This window comes from Lissotriton vulgaris, chromosome 8 (genome assembly GCF_964263255.1).
Source record: "Lissotriton vulgaris chromosome 8, aLisVul1.2, whole genome shotgun sequence".
In the NCBI taxonomy this organism is placed as follows: Eukaryota; Metazoa; Chordata; class Amphibia; order Caudata; family Salamandridae; genus Lissotriton; species Lissotriton vulgaris.
Genome location: NC_141696.1, coordinates 111,148,919 through 111,175,816, shown reverse-complemented (window position 1 = coordinate 111,175,816; position 26,898 = coordinate 111,148,919). Strand labels below are relative to the sequence as shown.

At 46.4% G+C, this 26,898-nt stretch overlaps 1 protein-coding gene across 1 annotated transcript in view; it reads left to right on the top strand.

The window, feature by feature from the left end:
- Nucleotides 1–26,898, top strand: part of CLPB (ClpB family mitochondrial disaggregase) — a 1,391,731-nt gene that overhangs the window by 1,334,903 nt on the left and 29,930 nt on the right. The window contains exon 15 of the mRNA XM_086933782.1: nucleotides 11,307–11,411. Coding sequence (XP_086789908.1) covers nucleotides 11,307–11,411 — 105 coding nt within the window. The remainder of the gene's footprint in view (nucleotides 1–11,306; nucleotides 11,412–26,898) is intronic.

Here is a 26,898-nt window from a genome sequence, read left to right as displayed (position 1 = left end):
TCTTGGCCTCTCCACTCTTCCTCAGTTTCCGTCTCACTCTCTCCTGCCCCTTCACTGTCTTGGCCTCTCCACTCTTCCTCTATTTCTGTCTCATTCTCTCCTGCCCCTTCACTGTCTTGGCTTCCCCACTCTTCCTCAGTTTCCGTCTCACTCTCTCCTGCCCCTTCACTGTCTTGGCCTCTCCACTCTTCCTCTATTTCTGTCTCACTCTCTCCTGCCCCTTCACTGTCGTGGCCTCTCCACTCTTCCTCTGTTTCTGTTTCACTCTCCTGCCCCTTCACTGTCTTGGCCTCTCCACTCTTCCTCTATTTCTGTCTCACTCTCTCCGTTTCACTCTCTCCTGCCCCTTCACTGTCTTGGCCTCTCCACTCTTCCTCTATTTCTGTCTCACTCTCTCCTGCCCCTTCACTGTCTTGGCCTCTCCACTCTTCCTCTATTTCTGTCTCACTCTCTCCTGCCCCTTCACTGTCTTGGCCTCTCCCCTCTTCGGCAGTTTCCGTCTCACTCTCTCCCCTTGTTTTTGTTGTTTACGTTGGGTGCCGTGTTAATTAATGTTCATGTTTTGTTTACTCTGCTTCCCATTACAGCCAGTGGTCACACAGCCTTTCGTACAAATAATATAAATTATAATATAGTAGGCAGAGATGCCCAGCAGCATAGACAGACTTCTTTTTCTTCAAGTTGTTCCCTTAATTTAAGTGTAAGGCTTGCAAATTAAAATAAAAACATAGATAAGAACGGAAAGACACGCCCCTTTCACGTGCCCCTGGTTGTAAAAGGAAGTGACACATAGGTTAAAAGCCTACAGCACGTGTTACGCACATGAAAATGACAATGCGGAAACAAAGCGGCTGGCTGCTCTGGAGTCTGCAGAGATCTTATCGGCTCTATAACCGTCTCCACCACAAATGGGCCCCAAACACTGTCGATCGCACAAAGTGGCCATATGTTAAAGTGATGCTGACACTCTTAATAGATGTTTTTAGGTCTCGCAGAGAGACCTATTGCAGTCAAACCACAAAGCTGACTTCAGGATGCGGATTTGTAGAAGTGCACGTGCTCGTGACCATGCTTCTATCCCCCTGCCTTGCTCTTCAAAGTCTCCCCTTACCACTTGCTCCTGCCTCCCCGCCCACTGGTTCACACTTCACGGCCGCCAGGCCGTGACTCGCATTTCTGCCCAGCAGCTTCAAAGGGATCTGCTTCCCCGCCCAGTGCTTCACACTTCACGGCCTGGCGGCCGTGACTCGCATTTCTCCTTCCCCCCCCCCCCCCCACAGCAGTGCCAAGAGCTTGTCACAGTTGATGTGTTCTCTTTTTTTAGATCTCATGGGGCGTGATTTCCCTCTTTCACCCTGTCTCCTCTTTTGTTCTTTCTCTTGTGCCCTCGCTTGCTATTTTTTCTTTTCCCTAATCCCCAACCTCGTATCCCTATTTTGCTCGTCATCCCGCCCTGGTATTGTTATCTCCTTCCTCTCACTCTTCACATTTCTGTCTGCTACCTCTTTCATTTGTCTTATTTCTCTTGACATCCCTGTCTGTTCCTTCAACAGACTGTCTTTGTTTTCTCATTTTGCTCTTACCACGTTTTCTCCTCGCTCTGGCACAAAACCTTCTCTTTTTCTCCCTTTCCCTGCCTCACCTTTCTGTTTTCACCCGTATGACTTTCTTTTCTTCCATTTCCATCTTTCTCCCATCTGTCCTTTACTCCATTCACACACTGTACTCCACCCCCCCTTTCTTTAAAATATTTTTTTATTGTTTAAGCTGAATCTTTGTAGGGCACACACAAATATGTCATTCACAAGCCCATGCCCTCCCCACCTCCCATCAGTACATATTAGCACTTAATTAGACTCTTAGGAATAATGGGGGAGGGCTCCCAGGTGCGGGAGGGAGTGTGCCTGCGTTCACTGTGTGATTCAGTGGTGTGTCCCCATGACGTGCACAGTGCGCTGTATAGTACACGAGTCACCGCTCCCTGGCCTGCGTGGGGACAAGCGCCTTCCTGCAGTGTATTCTAGCGCTGCGTTAATGTCCCATTGTGTGAAGCGCATGAGTAGAGGGAGGGGGAATGAATCTGATGCTGAGCAGTGGAGCGCAGCACTTCTGAGTCCCGGCCTCTGTCTCATCTCGGACCCCGACCATCGCCGGAGACTCGACCTCCGGCGCACTCACCCGCCTGTCACCTCTGAGTCAGAGCGCACTCTGCTGTCACCGTCCCTGCACTCTAGTCTCAGTGTCAGACCTCTCTTACTCTCATCTCAGTGTCAGACCTCTCTCACTCTCGTCTCAGTGTGTGTCAGACCTCCCCGTTACTCTCCGCTCTCATCTCAGTGTCAGACCTCTCTCCCCTCTCACTCTCTGCTCTCTCTTCCATCTCACTCTCCGCTCTTTCTCCCCTCTCACGCTCCACTCTCTCTTCCCTCTCACTCTCCGCTCTCTCTTCCCTCTCTCCGCTCTCTCTCCCCTCTCACTCTCCACTCTCTCTCCCCACTCTCTCCTCCCCTCTCTCCCCTCTCACTCTCCCTCCCCTCTCACTCTCCACTCTCTCTCCCCTCTCACTCTCCTCTCACACTCTACACTCTCTCTCCCCTCTCACTCTCCACTCTCTCGTCCCTCTCACTCTCCGCTCTCTCTTCCCTCTCTCCGCTCTCTCTCCCCTGTCTAGGCTGCTCTCTTACTGTCTTCAGTGGCCTCTGTCTGTCTCTGGTCACCCCTCCTCACAATCACACACCCTCACATCCACTCACCCTCACACCCTCACCAACCCTCACACCCTCACCCACCCTTACACCCCCTCAACCTTACCCCCCCTCGCACCCTCGCTCACCCTCACTCACCCTCACCCCCTCATCCTCACACACCCTACCTCACCCTCACCCCCCCTCACAACCCTCTCACCCTCACACATCCTCACCCCCCTCACCCTTACCCTCACCCTGACACACCCTGTCACCCTCACACCATCACCCTCACACCCCCTCACTCACCCTCACTCCCCTCACACACCTTCACACCCCCTCACACACCCACTCACCCTCACACACCCTTACCCTCACCCCCTCACCCTCACACACACTCACCCTCACACCCCCTAACCCTCACCCCCTCACACCCCCTCACTCACCCTCACCCACCCTCACTCACCCTCACACACCCACTCATCCTCACTCTCACCCTCACCCTCACACCCCTCACCCTCACACCCCTCACACGCTTCACCCTCACACCCCTCACCCCCCCTCACCCTCACCAACCCTCACCCTCACACCTCCTCACCATCACATACCCTCACATCCTCTCACCCTCACACACCCTCACTCACCCTCACCCACCCTCACACCCCCTCACCCCCTCACCCTCACACCCCCTCAACCTCAGACCCCCTCACCCTCACTCACCCCTCACCCTCACTCACCCTCACCCCCCTCACAACCCTCCCACCCTCACCCTCACATCCCCTCACCCTCACACCCCCTCACCCACCCTTACCCTCACACCCTCACCCACCCTCACACCCTCACCCTCCTCACACCCTCACCCCTCCTCACCCTCACCCCCTCACCCTCACACCCCCTCACTCACCATCACTCACCCTCACACCCCCTCACTCACCCTCACACCCCCTCACTCACCCCCATCCACCCTCACACACCTTCACACCCCCTCACACACCCACTCACCCCCTCACACACCCACTCACCCTCACACCCCTCACACCCCTCACCCTCACACCCCCTCACCCTCACACCCTCACCCACCCTCACTCACCCTCACAACCCTCTCACCCTCACACACCCACACCCTCACACACCCTCACCCTCACACTCCTAACCCTCACACACCCTCACTCACCCTCACACACCCTCACCAGCATAGCATAACAAAACCTAGCATAGCATAGCAAAACATAGCATAGCATAACAAAACAAAGCATAGGATAGCAAAACCAAACCTAGCATAACAAAACAAGAAATAGCATAGCAAAACACAACAAAGCATAGCTTAGCATAACAAAACATAGCATAACAAAACATAACAAAGCATAGCAAAACAAAACATAGCATAACAATACACAACAAAACATATCATAAGATAAAACATAGCATAACAAAACAAAGCATTGCATAACAAAACATAGCAAAACACAAAGCATAGTAAAACAAAGCACAGCATACATAACAAAACATAGCATAACAAAGCATATCAAAACATAACATAACTTAGCATAACAAAACACAACAAAACATAGCATAACAAAACACAACATAGCATAGCATAACAAAACAAAGCTTAGCATAGCATAACAAAACATAGCATAACATAGCATAGCATACCAAAACATAGCATAGCATAACAAAACATAGCATAACAAAACATAGCATAGCATAACAAAGCATAGCATAGCAAAACACAACAAAACATAGCATAACAAAACATAGCATAGCATAACAAAACAAAGCATAGGATAGCAAAACTAAACATAGCATAGCATTACAAAAAAAGCATAGGATAGCAAAACAAACCATAGCATAACATAACAAAACATAGCATAACAAAACACAACAACACATAGCATACCAAAACATAGCAAAACACAACAAAACATAGCATAGCTGAACAAAACACAGCGTAGCATAACAAAACAAAGCTTAGCATAGAATAACAAAACATAGCATAACATAGCATAACAAAACATAGCATAACAAAACATAGCATAGCAAAACAAAGCATAGCATAATAAAACACAACAAAACTTTGCATAGCATAACAAAACATAGCATAGCATAACAAAGCATAGCATAGCAAAACACAATACCACTCAGTGCCACATAATTATATGCTACATAATTACACTGCACTCAATGCAACATACTCTCCAAATACCACTGAGTGCCGCATAATTACACACCACATAATTACACTCCACACAATTACACTCCACACAATACCACTCAGTGCCATATAATTATGTTACATAATTACACTACACTCAATGCAACATACACTCCAAAGAATACCACTCAGTGCCACATAATTACACGCCACACAATTACACTCTACTGAATACCTCAAACACTCCACACAATACCACTCAGTGCCACATAATGATATGCTACATAATTACACTGCACTCAATGCAACATGCACTCCAAATACCACTCTGTGCTACATAATTACACACCACATAATTACATGCCACATAATTACACTGCACTCAATGCAACATACAATCCAAATACCACTCAGAGCCACATAGTTATATGCCACATAATTACACTGTACTCAATGCAACATACACTCCAAATACCACTCAGTTTCACATAGTTACACGCCACATTATTACACTGCACTCAATGCAACATACGCTCCAAATACCACTCAGTGCCACACAATTACACGCCACATAATTACACTGCACTCAATGCAACATACACTCCAAATACCACTCAGTGCCACATAATTACACAACACATAATTACACTTGACTGAATGCAACACACTCCACAAAATACCACTCAGTGCCACATAATTACAAGCCACACAATTAAACTCTACTGAATACAACATACACACCTCATAATACCACTCAGTGCCACATAATTACACGAAACATAATTACACTCTACTCAATGCAACATACACTCCAAATACCAATCAGTTCCATATAGTTACACGCCACATTATTACACTGCACTCAATGCAACATACACTCCAAAATCCACTCAGTGCCACATAATTATATGCTACATCTTTACACTGTGCTCAACGCAACATACACTCCAAATGCCACTCAGTGCCACATAATTACATGCTACATAAATACTCTATCTATTGCCCTCACTCTATCTGTCTATCGCTCTCACTCTATCTATCACCCTCACTCTGTCTATCACCCTCACTCTATCGCCCTCACTCTATCTTTTGCCCTCTATCTATCTATCGCCCTCACTCTATCTATCGCCCTCACTCTGTCTATCTATCTATCTATCGCCCTCACTCTATCGCCATCATTCTATCTATCTATAGCCCTCCCTCTATCTATCTATCGCCCTAACTCTATCTATCGCACTCACTCTATCTATCTATCTATTGCATCACCACAGCATCAATCAACACCACCACAGCATCACTCAGGGGCACCACAACATCACTATGCGCTACCACAGCAGCACTGAACGCCACAGCATCACTTGTCGCCACCACAACATCAATCTGTGCAACCATTCAACAACTGGTTCAAATATGTTCTCTCAATGTTTCAAGCTTTATTACAAATATCGCAAAAAGATGTTAATATTTCACTTCTGTTCTTGGATTTTCGTCACAATAAAATACACTGAACACAATCTTCACAAAAGTTATTTACAAAAGTTTAAGCTATTGCTGTTATAAATTACAATAACTTTTATTTAAGTATTACTTATTTTTAAAAAATAAAAGCCATTGTTATTTGTAATATCAATACATCTAAGTCACGTAAATACAACACATATTGCATTACAAATGCTATAGGTGTCACATTTGCAAAATTTATAGCTATTGGTATTGTAAATGACAAAGCTATTAATTTCGCTATTTTCAAAACCAACACATAAATAAAAAAATTGTCATTTACAATACCAATAGCTCAAACTTTCCTAATGCGAGACCTAATGCATTGCAAATGCTTGTTCACTTTGAATTCTCACAACTCTGCCCAGAAGAGAAATGTTTTCCTTTCAAACTGATTTGCCCGATGCTGTTCTATTCACTTTAATCCTGAATGTGAATTCCTGCTTGCATACAATAATATTGTATTTGTGCACACAAACTAAATGGATGTGTTCCTAAAAAGCAGGGAATACATACATGACATAAATACACATTTGAATTGTTCATTAAGGATAAAAGCATATTTGCAAATTAATTTGACAGAGTGCCTGTGTCAACCAGTGAGGCCTTGAGGACAAAAAGCTGGGCTTTCAGAAACTTGATCCGAAACACGACTTGCTCATGATATAAATGTCTTTTTTTACGAGTGCTTAAGTTCATTGTGTTTTCAGGCGCGAATGCTATTTCAAAGTGTTTGTATATTGAAGTCAAATCGTTTTCCATCAACAAGCACATTCTCAATGTCACTTCACATTGTGACATGAATGGCAACGAACAGCTGTGTTAAGAGATATATTGTTTGCATTAAGAGATATATTGTGTGCAACTACTGATTACAGAATATGCAGCCCTTCATGTGTGCGGTCTGTGTGCAGACACACATTTATAGGATAACTAGTTTTAAAAGCCACCATATTTTTCGTATTTTAGCTGCTCTTTAAGCAGGAGCTTCCCATGCCACTGACACTGTCCCCAGCCCTTACAGTGTATCTGAAATGGCAACATGGAATGTTTTACTTTTACTAGAAGGCACCACAGTTTTCACCTTTTACAGTGGCAGTGAGTTGCCGTCAAACAGGCTTTGCTATTCCGCTAATACTGCCCCAGCCCTTCCAGACTTTCCAACTCACAATCCCCCTACACATAATACCAGTACACTCAAAATCACATAATTACTATCCATATAATGCCACTGCACACTATTTTACATAATTCCACTACACACATCCACTCCACACCACACATTTACCCGTCACACAATTCCACAACTAACAATTCCAACCCAACCTACATAATTCCACACTACATACATGTACGGGGACACCACCACATCACTTGGGGACACCACCACATCACTTGGGGACACCACCATATCACTCGGGGACACCACCATATCACTCGGGGACACCACCACATCACTCGGGGACACCACCACTCATCACTCGGGAACACCACCACTCATCACTCGGGGACACCACCAGATCACTCGGGGGGACACAACCACATCACTCGGGGACACCACCACATAACTCGGGGACACCATCACATCACTCGGGGACACCATCACATCACTCAGGAACACCACCACATCACTCGGGGACACCACCACATCAATCGGGGACACCAGCCCTTTCACTTGGGGACACCACCACATCACTTGGGGACACCACCACATCACTCTGGGACACCATCACATCACTCTGGGACATCACCACATCACTCGGGGGCACCACCACATCACTCGGGGGCACCAACACATCACTCGGGGGCACCACCACATCACTCGGGGGCACCACCACATCACTCGGGGACACCACCACATCACTCGGGGACACCACCACATCAATCAGGAACACCACCACATCACTCAGGGGCACCACCACATCACTCAGGGGCACCACCACATCACTCAGGGACACCACCACATCACTCGGGGACACCACCACATCACTCGGGGACACCACCACATCACTCGGGGACACCACCACATCACTCGGGGACACCACCACATCACTCAGGGACACCACCACATCACTCAGGGACACCACCACATCACTCAGGGACACCACCACTACACTCGGGGACACCACCACTACACTCGGGGACACCACCACATCACTCGGGGACACCATCACATCACTCAGGAACACCACCACATCACTCAGGAACACCACCACATCACTCGGGGGCACCACCACATCAATCGAGGACACCAGCCCCTTCACTCGGGGACACCACCACATCACTCGGGGCCACCACCACATCACTCTGGGACACCATCACTCTGGGACATCACCACATCACTCGGGGACACCACCACATCACTCGGGGACACCACCACATCACTCAGGGACACCACCACATCACTCAGGGACACCACCACATCACTCGGGGACACCACCACTACACTCGGGGATACCACCACATCACTCGGGGACACCACCACATCACTCGGGGACACCACCACATCACTCAGGGACACCACCACATCACTCAGGGACACCACCACATCACTCAGGGACACCACCACATCACTCGGGGACACCACCACTACACTCGGGGACACCATCACATCACTCAGGAACACCACCACATCACTCAGGAACACCACCACATCACTCGGGGGCACCACCACGTCAATCAGGGACACCAGCCCCTTCACTCGGGGACACCACCACATCACTCAGGGACACCACCACATCACTCGGGGACACCACCACATCACTCGGGGACACCACCACATCACTCGGGGACACCACCACATCACTCGGGGACACCACCACATCACTCAGGGACACCACCACATCACTCAGGGACACCACCACATCACTCGGGGACACCACCACTACACTCGGGGACACCACCACATCACTCGGGGACACCATCACATCACTCGGGGACACCATCACATCACTCGGGGACACCGTCACATCACTCAGGAACACCACCACATCACTCAGGGACACCACCACATCACTCAGGGACACCACCACATCACTCGGGGACACCACCACTACACTCGGGGACACCATCACATCACTCAGGAACACCACCACATCACTCAGGAACACCACCACATCACTCGGGGGCACCACCACGTCAATCAGGGACACCAGCCCCTTCACTCGGGGACACCACCACATCACTCAGGGACACCACCACATCACTCGGGGACACCACCACATCACTCGGGGACACCACCACATCACTCGGGGACACCACCACATCACTCAGGGACACCACCACATCACTCAGGGACACCACCACATCACTCGGGGACACCACCACTACACTCGGGGACACCACCACATCACTCGGGGACACCATCACATCACTCGGGGACACCATCACATCACTCGGGGACACCGTCACATCACTCAGGAACACCACCACATCACTCAGGAACACCACCACATCACTCGGGGGCACCACCACATCAATCGGGGACACCAGCCCCTTCACTCGGGGACACCACCACATCACTCGGGGACACCACCACATCACTCTGAGACACCATCACATCACTCTGGGACATCACCACATCACTCTGGGACACCACCACATCACTCAGCCCAACCACATCATCACTCAACTCCACAACAGCACTGCCCTTGCTTGCTACCAACAAGCATTGCCATAGCCAATAGGACTCGCATTAGAAAAGTGTAAGCTATTGGCTTTGTGAATAACGATGCTATTAATTTATATATTTTCAAAGCCAACACATATTTAAAAAATGTGCCATTTACAATACCAATAGCTCACACTTTCCTAATGTGAGACCTATTGCATTGCAAATGCTTGTTTGTTTACCCTTTGATCCTGCACAGTAGGAGTTGAGAGTCCACCATAAATGCGTGGGGCTCATTCTTCAGGGCATTACAGCTTTTTAGCATGCCATTGTTTTAAATGACAGAAAATGCTATTTCATTAGCAATTTAAATTAAGCATTTTTATTTGAATGTAAATCCCTGCCCTCGCCAATTTTATGATTACTCTCAGACAAAAGAACACCTTAAAGGCAACACAATATTTGGGTGTTTGGTGCAGTTAAATCGCTTGTTTCATATGAGAAGCCATGCATAACGCAAATGTGACAGGTAGCTCCATGGAATTCCTTAGACTTTCAGACAGTTCTAGATTTTAGCTGGTATGGCTTTTGCATGCTGGGACTTGTAGTGCCCCTTTCTCATTATAAGTAAGGATTTCTACAAATTCCAGCACGCAAAGCTTTGATTGCAAAATTCAGAGACGGTTTTTAATATACCCTTATTAGTAAATGCTTTATAAATGATTATTAGGGCCATAACCATTGGACAGATACTTCCGAGTTTCTTACAATGCACTTGGATTTCTTGGATATAAAGTTAAGAAAGGTTGAAAACCTAGCGCCCCCCTCCCGCCCTCCGCCCTGCCCCTAGTCCGCCACTCCTTTTGGTGAGTACCTGCACTTATTTCTTTCCATTTAAATCACTGGTTTTACATGAGTTGTTGGGGAGTGCGGGAGTTAATCTTCATTATTTATTTATTTATTTATTTTTGAATTTTATAGAGCGCACGGCTACCCCCGAGGGGGTGTCCCGGCGCTAACAACTAATGAGCTCAAAGAAGGAGGAGAGAATCAAGAAGAGAACAACCAAGTCTTTAGTTTGCGGCGAAAGATGGATTCAGTGGGGACAAATCTTAGCTCCAAGGGGAGGTTATGTGATGTGTGCCTGCTCGAGTAATGTGTCCTTGGGAATTCTTCACGTATTCTCGTGTGAGAGTCGAGGTGAAGACGTGATGCTTTCCTCGCTCCCACTGCCTTAGTAACTGAGAGGCAGGTGACTATAACATCACCACTAGCTCATCTGACGGCCATCCCTCCGTGCGGAGCCGTTCTCTTTCCACGTAGAGTAGACTAACCCGGGCTTCATTTTTCTCCGCAGGCCCACCAGAGACACAACATCACGCTGCAGTGGGACCGCGAGGTGATGGATGTGCTCGCGGACGGCTACAATCTGCACTACGGGGCCCGTTCAATCAAACACGAGGTACAGACTGGGCGAATAGTGTCATCCTTCATCTCGGCAAGTCCAACCGGTAGCCTCTCTATCCAGGGTTGATCTGGCTTCGCTGGCGGTGCTCTCCAGGCATGGTGCGAGAGGCATTTCTCACGTCATGGCTGTGAGCACTGACTAAACCCATCTTTGGGGGGTTTCTTGACAGGCGTTAGCTGGGAGTCACTTCCCAGCAGTCTCTATTGGGTGGCTATTGTTGTGCTACAATTGCATTTGAACAAATCACTTAAGTGTTAACAATCTGGCAAAACTAGAAAATAGACTTGTAAAAGTTTTCTCTGGAGATGTTTATGCACACCTTTTATGCACACGGTTGTAATAAAATGGTGATTTAGATTCGCATTGGCCACACCACACAATGTCGCAACTGTTTGTTATGTGATAATTCGTGTACTCACCTCTATTTCCTCAAAGCTGTGTTGAGAATACAGTCTGTGATGCTGTCCCAAGGTGATTTCAGAATTCTTTATTAATCTGAATTTGTAGCTGCCATGATTTTTCATCGAGTACATTTGAGTTGGAGAAGCAATTTATGTCAAGAAGGCATTGGGAGAGATGGGACAAGAGATTGGCCGTATTCCTTGACCGACGTACTAGGTTGAATCTCGAGAATGCATTTGCATGTATTTGCCAAGGTAACGGTTTCGTATTCAGCTGCCAGTTATTGACATCTGACAACGTGGTCGTTAGTTCAGCCTTCACAACGCACTGTCAGACTCATGCAGGGCAGAGTTTAGTTGATGTTCAGCCAGACTATTTCCAGCGATTTTTTCTGCATTGACTTGTAATCCTCAAGCTCTGCTCCTAAATTCTAAGGCATTACTCTGGAGTTAGTCTTCAGATGAGGAATTTGTGGGAAGAAACATCCATCAGCACTGTCAAGCATATCCGTAATGTTTCTGTTAATTAACACAACGGTTAACGCAAGCAAACCCTATCATGTTTTAAAAAAGAATACAAAAGAATAGTTACGTTATAAACTCAGAAAGTATTAAAAGTTAAAGTAGAGTCACACAATGCCTCAATGAGCTACTGAACCTAGGAGAAAGAGATGAGGTGTAGAAACTGCATGGGTGAAAATGAACGGAAACGCTGTGCCTCGTAACAAGGGGCGGTGAAAGTGGAAAGCATATCTCCCTTAAGGGTGGAGGTGACATTGAGACACGGATTACCTTCCTCGGAGCTGCCTTTCTGAGACTGGAAAACTATCCTCCTCCTTCCTTCAACAAAGGAGATAGAGCAAGGACTTGCTGAAAGGTTTGCTGTTCTGTTACCCTCAATGAATATGATCAGCGAGAGGAGGAAGAAGTGAGTGAAGCCCATGATGTAAAATGAAGATTTGGAAGTGGTAACCCCAGCAAAATAAAATGAACAAGCATTGGCTAAGTCAATAGGTCTTGCCTATTTGAGAGCTATTGGCATTGTCAATGTCTTTTAGCCATGTTGTACAGCAGCATGGCTCGAAAGTTAGTAGTGTGGCACAGAGTGAATCTGAGTGGCGTATACCAGCATAGACTAGAGCAGCGTAGGATATAATGGAGTGGTGTGGATTAGAGTGACTGAGTGAAATGGTGTGGCGGACAGTGGAGTGGCGCCATGGAGTGGCATTGAGTAGAGTGGCTTTTAGTGGTGTAGCGTGGAGTAGTGACACAGAGTAGATTAGTATATATGGTGGAGTGGAGGAGAGTAAAGTGGCACACTTGGCATTCGGTGGGATAGAGGAGAGTGGAGTGGCATAGAGTAGAGTGCAGTAGAGTACAATGGAGTGGTGTAGAGTGGCATACAATGGTCTGGAGCAGAGTGGAATGGAGTGGCCTGGAGTGGAGTGGCTCAGAATAGAGTGGCATTGTACTGAGTGGAGTACAATGGGTGGAGTAGAAGGGCATGGAGTGGAATAGTATTGAGAAGAATGTCAAAGAGTGGTGTGGAGTAGAGTAGAGTAGAGTGGTGTGCTGTGGTGTATGGGTGTAAGTAACTAAAGCGTCAATAGAGATGGCAGCTATGAAAGCTGTGATGAAATGGGGTCTATTATATGGTATGCTTGTGCAACCTTACCGTGTAATACACTTACCAGCCGCTTTGGGTCCAGTAGGTTTCCTCTGTAAAACGTTCCGCTCAACCCTGTGTAGCTGTGGCACTGAGCATATAGACCTACTCAGAGGTACAAGTGTTAAGTATTTGACCTGCACCATACAAATTGAAGAAGAAATAGACACAATACTCAAGAAATGCAACAACAATATATAAAAATAGAAAGTATTTTAATAACAATTTACACACCAGAACGAAAAAGATTTGCGGGGGTTCGGGGGTTCGGGGGGGGGGGGGGGGGGGGGGGGTCCAGAGATACAGATTTTGCAAGCAAAATTTAATCAAAACAATTTCACTCATCTGCGAACAAACATTAGCAAAGTCAACAAACTGGACACTTAGAAAACGTTTCAAGGAAACATAAGGTCATTGTTAATGTGGTGGTCTGCTGCGATGGTACCCTGGACATGGACTGTCAAATATCAGAGTGTGAGGAGGCAATGGCACACTTGGAGGCAGTTACTGCATCTATTTTGGACGACAGTGGAGCCGACGTGCTAGAAGAGACCCCGGCAACAGAGGAGTCCTACTGCTACTGTGCAGAATGCGGACTGTTGTGGGAAACCTCCTTGGGGATAGCGGCTGGACTGATCTTGTTGATGCAGCCATGGAGACGGTGGGTCCGGGTTAGGACCCCAGGCAGGCAGCCTACTTTCCTGAGTTGTGCAGTATGTAGATACTGTGCCAGTGCTTTAGTATGAGGAGTGGATGTTGAATATATGGGCAGAGCTACTCCCCCCACTGTGGTCTTGATAGTTGATTTTTGGAGTGTACGATTTGAGTGTTTGTGTGATAAGAGTTGCATGATTGCGCATGGGTGAATGATGTGTGCATGTTGAAGTGTGGATGCGGCAGTGTATCGCTTGGGAGCTGCTACGACTGTGGCTGGCACCGGGTGGGCACCCCCTCGATACATATTACATTTGTGAGTTGCAGGGGTTTGGCGAGGTGGTTGGTGTTTTGCTTTTCATTTTTTTATGTAACATGGTTGGGTGTGTGAGGAACTGTTAACGGGGAGGGTCTGGGGGGCTGATGTTTGGGGAGGCATGAGTTGTTTTTCTGTATTCACTCATTGGGAGGTAATGATTTGTTTCAGTTGGGATCTGACGATAGTGAGGTTAAAGGCTTGTGGTGGCCGGTGGGAGTGGGAGGGAGAGAGGCTGAGGCAGGATGATAGCCCACGTTAAGTTGATAACATGGAATGTCCGTGGGTCAACTCAGGTATAGGGTACAGATGTACCTGCGCAGACAGGATGTGAATATTAAACTGCTGCAGGTGATGCACTAAATGGCGAGTGAGGTACGCAAGGTACAAAATGGAGGGGACAGTTGTACTCTGCCACTTATTCCAACTATGCTCGTGGGTTTGTGAACTGGGGACCCCACAGGTTCCCATTCAGGTTTGTGGCTTTAAGGCAGACATTGAGGGGAGGTACCTTTTATCGCATGGTCTCTTGAACGTCATGGAAGTGTGCCTGTTGAATGCCTATGTACCGAATTTGGCTGGTAGTGGTTTCTGTTTGGAGTTAGAAAGGGAACTGCTCCCTTATGTCGGAATTCCAATGTTGTGGGCGGGGGATTTCAACTGTATGTTAGATGGGATGTTAGATCGGCATCCGCCGAGCCCTAACACTAAACCGCATATGCCGGCAACCGTGTTTGATGTGATGAAACACTTACAGTTATCTGGCATGAAACCCACCCTGGGTGTGGGAATTCACATGCTATGTACCGACGCATGAGACATATAGTCGTCTCAATAGGTTTTTGGTGTCAACGTGGCAGCTGCCATACTGAAGTTACATATTTTGGGTAGATTCCAATCAGTCCGTGAACCGCTGTTGCTGGATTTGGCATAGGTGGCATTAGGCCGCAAGTCCCCTTATGGCATCTCCACCCGGAGACATTGGGTGACAAACTGTTTCGGGAAAAAATCTGTGAGGTGACTACCAGCTGCTTCGAGACTAATTGGTTGTCAACGGTGTGGAGGGGGTTGGAGTGGGACACCCTGAAGTTAGTGAGGCTCCGGGAGTGTATGTCTCATGTTTTCAGTATGAGATGCTGCCTTGAGATGGATCTGACAGAGGAGGACGGAGTCCTGACCAATGTTTCCTCTAATTTTTTTCCTCTGTGTGCGGCACTGTAAGGTCTCTGTACGCTGCAGCCAAGGCTATGTGCGCCAAGCACCCGACCATGCCTGCGAGTGCAGCAACAAATATCAGTGCAAATACCACTCCAAACGTTAGCGTAAAAAGTGAAAAGAAAATGCATTTCCACACATGCAGCACCACGTGAGGGGGTCTTAAGACAGGTTTGTAATTTAGATACATATGCCTTGACATGAATTGGTTACACATGCAAGTACCTGAAAAAAATCCTACAGTTTCATCACAAAAGAAGGTAAATCAACTGTGCATAATTTACAATGAATACTGCAAGTGTAACAATAATGGACTCTGCATGTGGCGCACATTATTTATCCAACAGACAGACATTCCACACATGAACAACTTAATTAAAGCCTTTTATTTTGATGAGAGCTACACGTTGCACTGCAATGCCATCAAGTGAGCTATTTTTACACGTTTCACATATAGATTCCAACCATCCATGTTTTCCCCAGTAATCCGACAAAAACATTTTAAGGCACTAGAAATGTGCATATAATTCATTTGTTTTTCATATTTTATCTGAGTCTGAGTTTCAAATTATTTGCAGAGCTATTCTGCCTTCCTGCACAGGGCCAGCTTTAGCGCTGCTGGTGCCTGGTGCGACAGTGTTTGTTGGCACCCCCCATCCATGGTGGAGGTAGTGACCACTTCCAACACGGATTCCCTCAATACCACCCTTTAACAGTGCTCCTCAAGTCTTCATAACCACTCTCTTTCAGATGCATTTAATTTGTTATATAACGCCACTCATACCAGTGTAGGGTGTCAAAGCACTTTGCATCACACACACAGACTATCAATTATTCGTGTGTAAATCAGCGTATAGGAAATGTTACATAAGCCAGAGATATACAAGGTATAGGAGTGACATGTCATCCATACTGATAGGCAGTATAGTTTATGAGTGCTTGATCTGGAGAAGCACAAACTCAGAATTGAAAACGGAACACCATAGTTGGGATTGTCTTTGATAATAAGAGTCGATTGCTACCCAAATGAATCTTTTTGCAACATTAATCTGTGCTCTAACCTATACTTTGCAATGTGCCTGCAGTTCTTTGATGCCAGGTAATAGCTCTCTGTTCTATATTAGGATTTTAATTTATAAACTGCAAGTAACAAAAGGCTTTCTTTTAGAAAAGCAGAAACCCACTAACCTATTTACATATTATATGTACTTTGTGATCTGCATGGTACACGTTTTTTGCAGCAGGCATGTAAACCCTCTGTGTTATTTTATGATCGGGAAAAACCTCAACTAGACAAAACTCCGATCTCTCTCCAGGAAGATCATTAATCACCAGTGTTATTACTGTTGCCTTGTTATTGCTGGCGGCAAGGCATGCAGCATTCAGTTCTTTTAAAACCAAAAATAAACATGCAGAAACTTCCTCAATACATTATTAATCTCTTGGAGGGCTGCTCTGTGGTGAGAAACTTCCACAGCAAACCAACAACTCACATGCAAAGTGGTCCGATTGATAGAAGTGCTACAAGTGATCTTGAATGCCAAAAAACACCGCCATCTTAAAGCATGAGAAACAGTTAGTTATAGATTCCCTACCATAGAATATCCCCCCAGGTGTCAGACTGGACCCGGAAAGTTTTTTCATCAGCAGTACCCCTGCGCGTCGGTAGGTGGCATCGGTTGACTCCCCGTCCGTCGACGGCGTCTTGGTCGCTGGGATGACGTTGTGGAGGTTACTTAGCCACCGCCCTCGCGCGCTGACGTCTGTTCTTTCTTTTTCCATGCTAGCAAGCGCAGACCCGGATACAGCGGTCCCCCCAGTCACTTTTTGACTGAGTTTTTGCGACTTTTGTCGACTTCTTTGCCCGTTTTCAAGGCCTGTGGTTCTTGTTCCCAAGTGATGTCGGTAACGGATCCGCACCGTGTGTGCCTATAATGCCTGGAGCGCGAACACGACCCCAAGTCGTGCTCCCACTGTCAGACCATGGCCCGAAATCTTTGCAGGAGCGGCCCCGAACGCTCCTCAAGGCCCGCCAGTCGGATCCACGTCGTTCGAGGTCCCGGTCGCATGGGAGATCACAGTTACCGATCGCGGAGCCACCATCACTTTTCGCGAAGTCTTGACACTTTGGGTCGGGTAAGTCGAAGCTTAAGAAGAAGTGGAATAAGCATCATCGCTCTTCGACTTCCCCTTGTCAGTCGGCCGACGCAATGACAGGTGCGGGTGGTGCCACTCCCGTGGTTCCACGTGTGGAGCCTTCAGGGTCAACTCCAGCCTTCCCTCCCTTCCTGGGAGTGACCCCTGCCCAGCTTCGTCAATTTTACGAAGCGTGGCATGCCATTTTTGGGCAGCCAGACTCCGCTGGTGCGCCTTTGGGCCCCGCGGACTCAGTTGGGGGCCCTAGGCCTTCGATGCTGGTGGCTCCGGCACTGCAGGGCCCCCTTGGTTCCAGGCCTGGATCCAGATCGGCGCCGGTCGACCTCGTGAAACCTTTACTGGCACCGATTCCACCGGCACCACGTCCGCAGCCGACACCGGCTGGACCTCCAACCAACATCGACCCCGCTTCCACTGGGATGTGGATAAGGAGCCGGACCAGCGTCGATGAGTACTTTTGTGCCTGCATTCCCCCCTGGCCATTTTCAGCTAGTTTGGCAGGCAGAGGAGAGTGAGGAAGGCTGGGAGGGGTCTGAGGACCCTTTAACTGCCCAGCTAGAGTATGAGCCGGACTGGAGGGAGGAACTGGGGGATGCCAGTGGTCTGGATACCTCCCCAGACCTAGGCTTGTTGTCTCCTCCTACCGAGGCTACGGAGGAGGGAGCGTCGTACGCAGTGGTGTTGCGTAGGGCGGGCGAGGCTCTTCACCTAGAGCTTCCTATGGTGGCGGTCAGGACTAACTTCCTGACAGAGGTGCTTCAGGCAGCAGCAAGCTCTTCGGAGCCCCTGCTGCCATACAATGAAGCCCTTATGGACATTCTTTTGGGCACCTGGTCCAGGGCCAACTGTAGTGTAGTTCCTATATTCCCAATAGGCTCTGCACATTGGAATAATATATACTATAGATTAGACGTAGGACTGAGGTCGACTAGGTCTCTATCGAATATATTAGACTTAATTGTGAGTGCCAGCTAGCTCAGAGGTCACTATAAACTTTCTCGAATAAACAAGAAGGGATTAGTTTCTGACAACCGCATAAACATGACAACTTTGTTTCCCAAGAATAAGAAATGTATCTCCAGAGTCGCGGAAACAATAGATAGTAATTTCACTCAGTCAATCGTGCATGCTTTGTTTCACCAGAAGTGTAGAGAAATAGAAAGACGGGCGCTTTCAATAAAAGGTATTTATTGAACAGTCTTCTTTCTCATACAGAAGAAATGAACTGCTACAATCTTAATATTGGTTGCAAAGTACAATGCGTAGAGTACGAAGAGTTTTATAAATTAATACTGTAAAAGTATGATATGGTTCCTAAGCCATGAAATACATCGAATAAATACATTAATAAATAAAGACTAAAAGTACTCAACTGGTGCTTCTAAAATACGCCTACCCCGATGTACCTAACCTAGGTCTAGTACGAGGGAAGAAGTAAGTGAGGTGTAGCTTAGTTTCAGTATTCTTTGCCAAGAATCTATCTAAGAATTCTCTAAGGGTTTAATCAGCTCCGTACCTTGGTTTAGAATGAAGGGGGTCTGGTATCTCTCCCTCAGGACGCGATTTCCCAACTACCCGCAAGGGTATCTTGGAAACACTGGAGCTGGATTTCTCGGCAAGAGAAAAGACAGCGTCTCTCTCAGTGCGTCTGCTGGAGGGTCGGCTTCCTTCGGCACTTGCTGCAGCAAGATGCGTCGGACAAGTAGATAGTCGAACTGCTCCAAACCACCGTGTGTTTGTCTGGGCAAGTGTGGCCATATTTATACCTTGAAGGTGCCGAGTTTGACGTAAGGTTGGACATAATAACGTCATCAAAGACTCAGTTCTTTGAAAACTCCATGAGTTCTTGGATAAATCAATATTCAAGCAAGGGGAAGTCCCTTTTCCAAGAAATCGTTGAGGATGTTCGGAACTAGTGAACGTAGCCATGCCGTATTTGGACTGCATAGGCTAAGTCTAAATATGGTTATAATTTCTATGCCTATAGAAGGATAGGGTGATTTATACCTATATATGGGCATGAATCAGGAAATTTACACTAGGGTCCTAAATTCATATAAAACACCCACTCCACTTTATTATGTTTAACATTACTAAGTTATAAGCACTAAAACATATCTAAAGTATGTTTACAATCCCACCCAAAATACACAAAATGCATTTGAAAAGGTTGTACACGAAAAATGAGCATTTGTACAGTACGCATTTAAAAGCAATAGGCGTCATTTAAAACATGATTTATGATGTTGGCGAAGCTAACTGAATGAATCATGTAATGACATTTTTTAAATGGCTCTAAGTTACAGAAGAAAAGGTTGAGACCATGTCATAGCAGAATATATCAACTGTTTTGAGGATAAGGTCACATATTGTCTCTAGGAAGTATTTAAAGAATTCATGTTCTCTAAGAATAGTTCTACTTTAAGCAGATTACTTTGTGCCCAACATTTTTATAAGGTCGCGCCTATCCTATTCCGCAAGGAATGGATAGGGGAGAATTATAGGGTTGGATCAGGAAAGCTAAACCAGGCGGCGGATTTCGACGAGTGCATGTGTCCGTGCACGCGCTTCCATCTGCCTGCCTCGCATCATTGCCGCCAGCAGCTTCACTTCGATCCGCTCCGCCCCCTGCTGCACGCGTTTTCCATCCGCCTGCCTCGCGCGTCCATGTCAAAGCCATCTGTTGCTTCCCCGGCGTGCTCGGCCTCACTTCTCCACTTCTCCTCCCCCCTCCTAATTACATCAACAGCTTTGCTTTCCTTTTCGCTACGGCATTTGTCAAACTGCATTCGTTATGGTCTGTGCCTCCACATCAACCCCCTTAGCAGTTCTTGTCAGGTGATGTTTTTTTTTAAACTTTGGCATTTTTTTTGCAATAACAACGGCTTTGCTTTTCACGTGCTTTTCATTGTGGTTGCGAAACAACTTTTCTCCTCTGCATTATCAGGGCATGTCCAGTTAACGTTAAGAAGCTTCACAAATACAACTGCGGCGCTAGTACAAACCTCTGGGCTTCCATTGCCAGCGGCACATATGCAGCATTTACTTTGAGGCTCTGTTTTTTTTTCGTTTCGGGGACAGCTTCCCCGTTGTTTACATTAGTGCTGTGTGTTTGCCGTTTTTGCTCCTATACGTATGGATATTGCCAGCAGAGTTACACAGAAGCTTCCTTTACTTCCCTACTTCCTTTAAGGCAATGTTTCTGTTACAGCTACAGCCCTACCGCCGTTTACATTGCTGCTTGCTTCTTAGCGGTGGCTTAATATTACACAGTGTTTTCTGGTACAAAAACTTGCCACAAACAACTTTGTTTTTCACGTGAAGCTATGCTATTTAATATACTTAGCCCAAAGGGCAAAAAGCGAAAAAAAACAAGTATTGTTCACACTGACAAACGTTTCATCAGTTGTCGCGATTAGCCAAAAAATACAACAATATACTCCTATATTGTAGCAAACTATATGGACATCCAAATGTGTAGCAACTGCTTTGCTTTTACCGTGTTTTTCATTGCGCTTTAGCAACAGCATTTCTCAGCCCGCATTATTAATGCATGTCCAGTAAACGTTAAAGAGATTCAAAAATACAACTGCGGTGCAAGCACTAACCTCTTCCCTTCCATAGCCAGCGGCACATATGCAGCATTTACTTCGAGGCTATGTATTTTATAGGCTTCAGGTACAGCTCCCCCTTTGTTTACATTGATGCTCTGTATTTGCCGATATTCATCCTATACTTATACACCTCGGCAGCGGGGTTACCAAGAGACTTGCTTTTCATTCATTAAACACAATGTTTGACTTTCAGCGACAGCTTAACTGCCGTTTAAATTGATGCTTGCTTGCTAGCACTTCGTGAGATCTGCAAACACAGCATTTATGTTGCTTATTAACAATTACAAAGTATATTAGCACTAAAATATTTGACGTTACTTTCTGTCGTAAAATCCGTTTTGTTGTAGCCACAGCCAAAACATTACAAGCCTCTTTTTCATTCTGAACTTCTCTTTCACAATACAACCACATAATTGGACCCTTGCTGCTTGATTTGGTGTTAAAGCCGCACCCACGTACTTCGCACATCTTCTTCACAGTATGTGCTTTAGCGCTGTAGGAAAAACAAAAAACTTCAAAGTAGCTGCGTACCTTGGCGTCCGTCTGCTTGGAGCCCAAGGTAAGTACTTCACAAGTTTAGAAACTACCAGGTAAACGTTAACAAGGCTGTATTGTTGCTGTTGACTACAAGGCTTCCTTTTCCGCTCTTGTTCCTCTATTGCCAATTATTTGCCCCAAAGCCACAAATTTAGATGAAATGCGCTATCATCCATTTTTATTTTTTACGAGCGCGGCCGCTCATTCCCTCCCCTATCACTGATCGCATCTTGTGCACCCCACAGTCATGTACAAAGCTCCTTGGAATTGCTGGAAACCGTAGTTTCTTTGTGCAGTGGATGTTTGAGGCAGCGCCTCGCAGACAGTGTACAGTGTGTATAATTAGTGTCTGTTCCTGAACGGGTAACTTGCTGTCAAACATCCTTTCACATCTTCACACGTGGTGCGGCGCTTGGGCTACCTCTTACACCCTGCGTTTCCCCGCACTGCCCGGCCTAGCACAGTGCGCCTTGAAGCTTGGGCAGGCAGCGCCTCGACAATGGCTGTTCCTGAGGGCTCCCTCTGTCCACGGAACCACCAGATTTCAGAGCAGCGAGATTGTATCTCCAGACAGGTACCAGTCTGGAGATACAATCTCGCTACTCAGCTGCTCGGATCACAAACCAGGGACTCTGGTAGCAACAAAATCACAATTTGTAGCTATTCAAAGTCCCTTATTTCTACCACTGCTCACACAGGAGATGGCACACCTTCGTATATGAACACGTCTACTACTGCCCTGTAAACGCACGTGCACTTGTGCCACGATTGCTTTCCACCCTTGACGTGAGCTCCCCTCCCCAACGGTCACCGTCACAACCCCAGCCTGCTCCTGCAATTACATGCCCGACACCAATGATCAGTGTGGCAGGGAAAGCGCGCTATCGGTTTCCGTGAGTTTGCTGCAGGTTAGAGTATTCTTCATGAACAAAACATGCATTAAGTAGATGCCATTGCCATCAAATAAACCATACATTTCTCATACACAGTGCAGAATTACTGGCCACTGGGTCATGAGGCACGGATCTTTGGAGAAGTCAGTCTATGAATGTGACATTCTTTGTAGTGCCCTTTTGTGTGCTCCTACCTGTATACCCGTGCTCTTTCCACAGTTGTCTTTTGTGGCCACTTCATATTCTCTTCTTACTTCATTCCCTCGTCTCCTAATGTTTTACATCAAACTCCGTTTTGTAAGTGTATATTTTTTTGCTTCAAGTCTATTCACAGTTTTGCCCCGTTCGGTTCGTGAATCCGACACTGACCAATCTTGCATTTTCTTTTGTAGTTTTTATATAGCTCAAACGCGACCTACAGGGTTAGGATTGCTTTAGATGTGCACCGTTACATTATATAAGGACAGTTTCATATTTATGTAGGGAGCTCTGACCATTCCACCACATCCTCTCCAAATGAATCTTTTGCACCACTACTGCAATAGCGTGCTGCACACCTTCACTTTGGTATCTACTGCAGGTAAAAGTTGTGCGGGGTCAGATTGGGCCCTTTAGTGAAATGCATACCTAAGACATGTACACTTTGTCTTCAAACAACCCGGGACAGTTTTAAACATGTTTGAGACTGCATGCATGTATGCTTTTTGCAGCCAACGATTGTGGTAATATCAGGGGAAACAGCCTTTATAACGAAGGGTGAACAACGAGATGCCTTTACAATGAAGGCATTACGACAATGTCTTCATGATACTTGTTTTAACATGCTTTCAGTTTAGGCAGTTTCGGTACTAAAATGTACTTTCAGCTGTGTACTTCTAGCAATGACCTAGGTAATGATTTGGGACCAGTAATGTGAGTGACACATCCTGTCCAAAATACACATGCACACCCTCAGCGAATGACTGCAGCAGCAGTTGGATGGTGACGGCCGGTTTGGCTTGGTGGTGAGTGTAAATCAGTGTAAAGTAGTAGCCCCAGGCTACTTTCACCACTCTTATCCCCCTACTATCACCAGCCGCTCACAGCTCTTCCGCACAAGCAGTTCCACAATATACACAACAGCCATATCCCTCACAAACTAGGAGACTTACACTACCAACAGCACTTGCACACTCCTCATAGATTAGCAGTCTCCCACTAACAGCACTCTCACACCTTCACACTACGTACAACACTCGCACACCCTTCATAGACTAACAGTCTCACACTCACTCAAACACTCTCACACACCCTTCACAGACACCACTCTCACACGCCTACCAAACTAACAGTCCTGCACTACCGGAAGCACTCTCGCACCACTTACATCCTCTCACTACCCTCACATGCTGGAAGTCCGAGAGTACCAGAAACACCGTCACACCCCTCGCAGACCACCAGCATAGCCAATAGGTCCGGCACAGGCACTGTATCTAAAGCGCCACCCTCAGGTTGGTATTCCTAATGCCTCGGTATGGTAAAGCACTGACACAAATTACGCAGAATGCACATTGGCGCAGTTTGTAAAGCGCTAATATTACCCACGAGCCAGAATGGAAACCCACTCCCATCTGACCCGTGGTCCCCAGCTTGTGGTTGCTGTGATACTTTTCAGTGTTTTGCACCTCACGGCGGCTTGTCTTATGTCACGGGTTGGTTAGAGGTAGCATCACGAAATCCAGATAAAGTAATTTGTGGTGAAAAATGTTATCCCATCAGATACCCATCCTGTACCGCCCTACATCATTTGGGATCCTTCACCCGAAGGAAGTGGATAAATATCCACTTTGGATTAGGTAGATTGTAGCCTGACCTAGTCTGAGCTCTACCGTAAACCAATGGCACGCAATTCATTGCTCAATTACCATAGCTGCCATCCAAAATCATTGCGCGATAACTTGCCTTATGGGCAATTTTTGCGCATTCAAAGGAACTGTACCACTCGATCTTCTTTTGAGACACACTCAAAAAGTCTAGCGCAAGACTTGACAAACAGGGACTATCCTAAAAAATTGATATATCAGTCCAAAAAATGAGCGGCTAATAACAACAGAGCCAGCTTATTAGAAATTTTGCCTCCCAAAGAGAAAGTGGAACGCATGACATGCGTTACAACATATGGTATACTTTCTAACCACATTACCAAAATCGTTAAGAAACACTGGGGTATTCTCAACACCGGCAAGGACACACTGCCTCCCCCCCTTTTCGCGTTTAAAAGGGGACAAAATTTAAAGGATAAGCTAGTCCACACAAGACCAAGAGTAGAAATTCCAAGAGCTGTAGGCACCTTATGGGAGATGCCTGCAGTCACTGGTCACCATCCTTGTGGACAATGTGCAGCATGTCCCCAAACCTCAAAATCTACCAGGATTGAGATTGGTACAGATCGACCATGGGAGCAACGTAGGTTCACAAACTTTAATAGTGTGAACCTAATTTATTTAATCAGTTGCCCATGTGAAAAAAGATATGTGGGTATGACCACTAGGAAAGTAAAGATAAGAATATCAGAGCATAAGAGTTCAATACGTTGTAACAAACAAGCTACGAGACTTACCAACCACTTCCTATCAGCCCACCATTCTCCGACAGATCTACGCTGGACTGTGTTAGAACAACCGGTGATCCCTAAGCATATTTCTGATATCAGTACCTTCCTTCATAGAAGAGAACAGGAATGGGTGTATAGACTACAGACTGACAAAACGGGCTTAAACGAGGATATCCCGTGGATGTCACTGTAGTTCTTCATCAATCAAGAGGCATTACATCCTTCAAGCTACCTGTTGTTCTTGTCCATGTGAGTAATACTAGCGATCACATGCGACCCAGCTTCATGTCATTGGGGTAACTTCAACTATGGTGCTCCGATTTACTGACGATTATTAATGATAAAGACCCTGTAGAGAAGACCATTCCCATTATAACAGGATTCATGATGGGTTCAAAGTATCGAATTAATCTCTCTGAGGGTGGGACAAAATTATACTATTTTTCAGCTTCCCATCTGACATCACATTTAAAGTTCTCTTGGGCCAATATGCGTGACTCAGATTTAAACCGATCTAATGAGAAGCGATTCCTTGCTATTTGCATAGCGCTCTCCTGATGCGGTCTATATTCATCATTAAATTACCGATTTCACTCGCCCTCTTTCAATTGCATTGTAATTACAACAGAGGATTTTATGGTAATTTTTGTCATAAACCACTTGATATAGTTGTGGGTTTTATACAATATGGCCATAATCCCACACCTTGTACATTTGATGCCCGGAATATGGAGCAAGTCTGTCTTCCGTTGCATTAATAGATGTAGTCACAAACGAGAACAAATACTACAATTCCCATCAGCCCCGCACGCGTGCGACGCCAAGCCCGTGAGCGATCACGTGATCTTCGCAATACACCGTCGGAAAGGTTTATATGGCCGCTTCCTGTCCGCCCGGGTACCTCCCACAGAGACAGCCAAGACGGATGTCCGGAGTACCGACGGACAGGTAAGCGGGCCAGGGCAAGACGGGGAAACTATGCACTGGCGTTAGAGGACTCCTAACGGAAACTTAGAGTAGAAATACTTGGCTCGAGGCATTTTTAAGTACTAGGCTTTACGTACTTTTTCCTGTGATATCGCAACTTAAACTCTACATACGGAAATGCGATATTCAAAAGATTGATAGCACGTTTCTCATACAAAGACCGGACTTCCTTCTTTGGTGTCCTGATTTGCTAAATGTGTTTATGACGAAAATAGTTTTTTCAGAAATTAAACTACATGCGTAGTGATACCCTCAGTCTGATGACTACCTGGGAATGCGTACATTAACAATACCGGCAGTTGCGATGTGACTGCTATGAAATGTACAATACTGTCCCTCAATTCACAAGCTGGCCTTGAACATGACTAGCAGCTGACATACATAAATATTCGAGGTGCCCCATTAATTGGCCGGCACATATGAACATTACAGAATGCCATGCAGCATT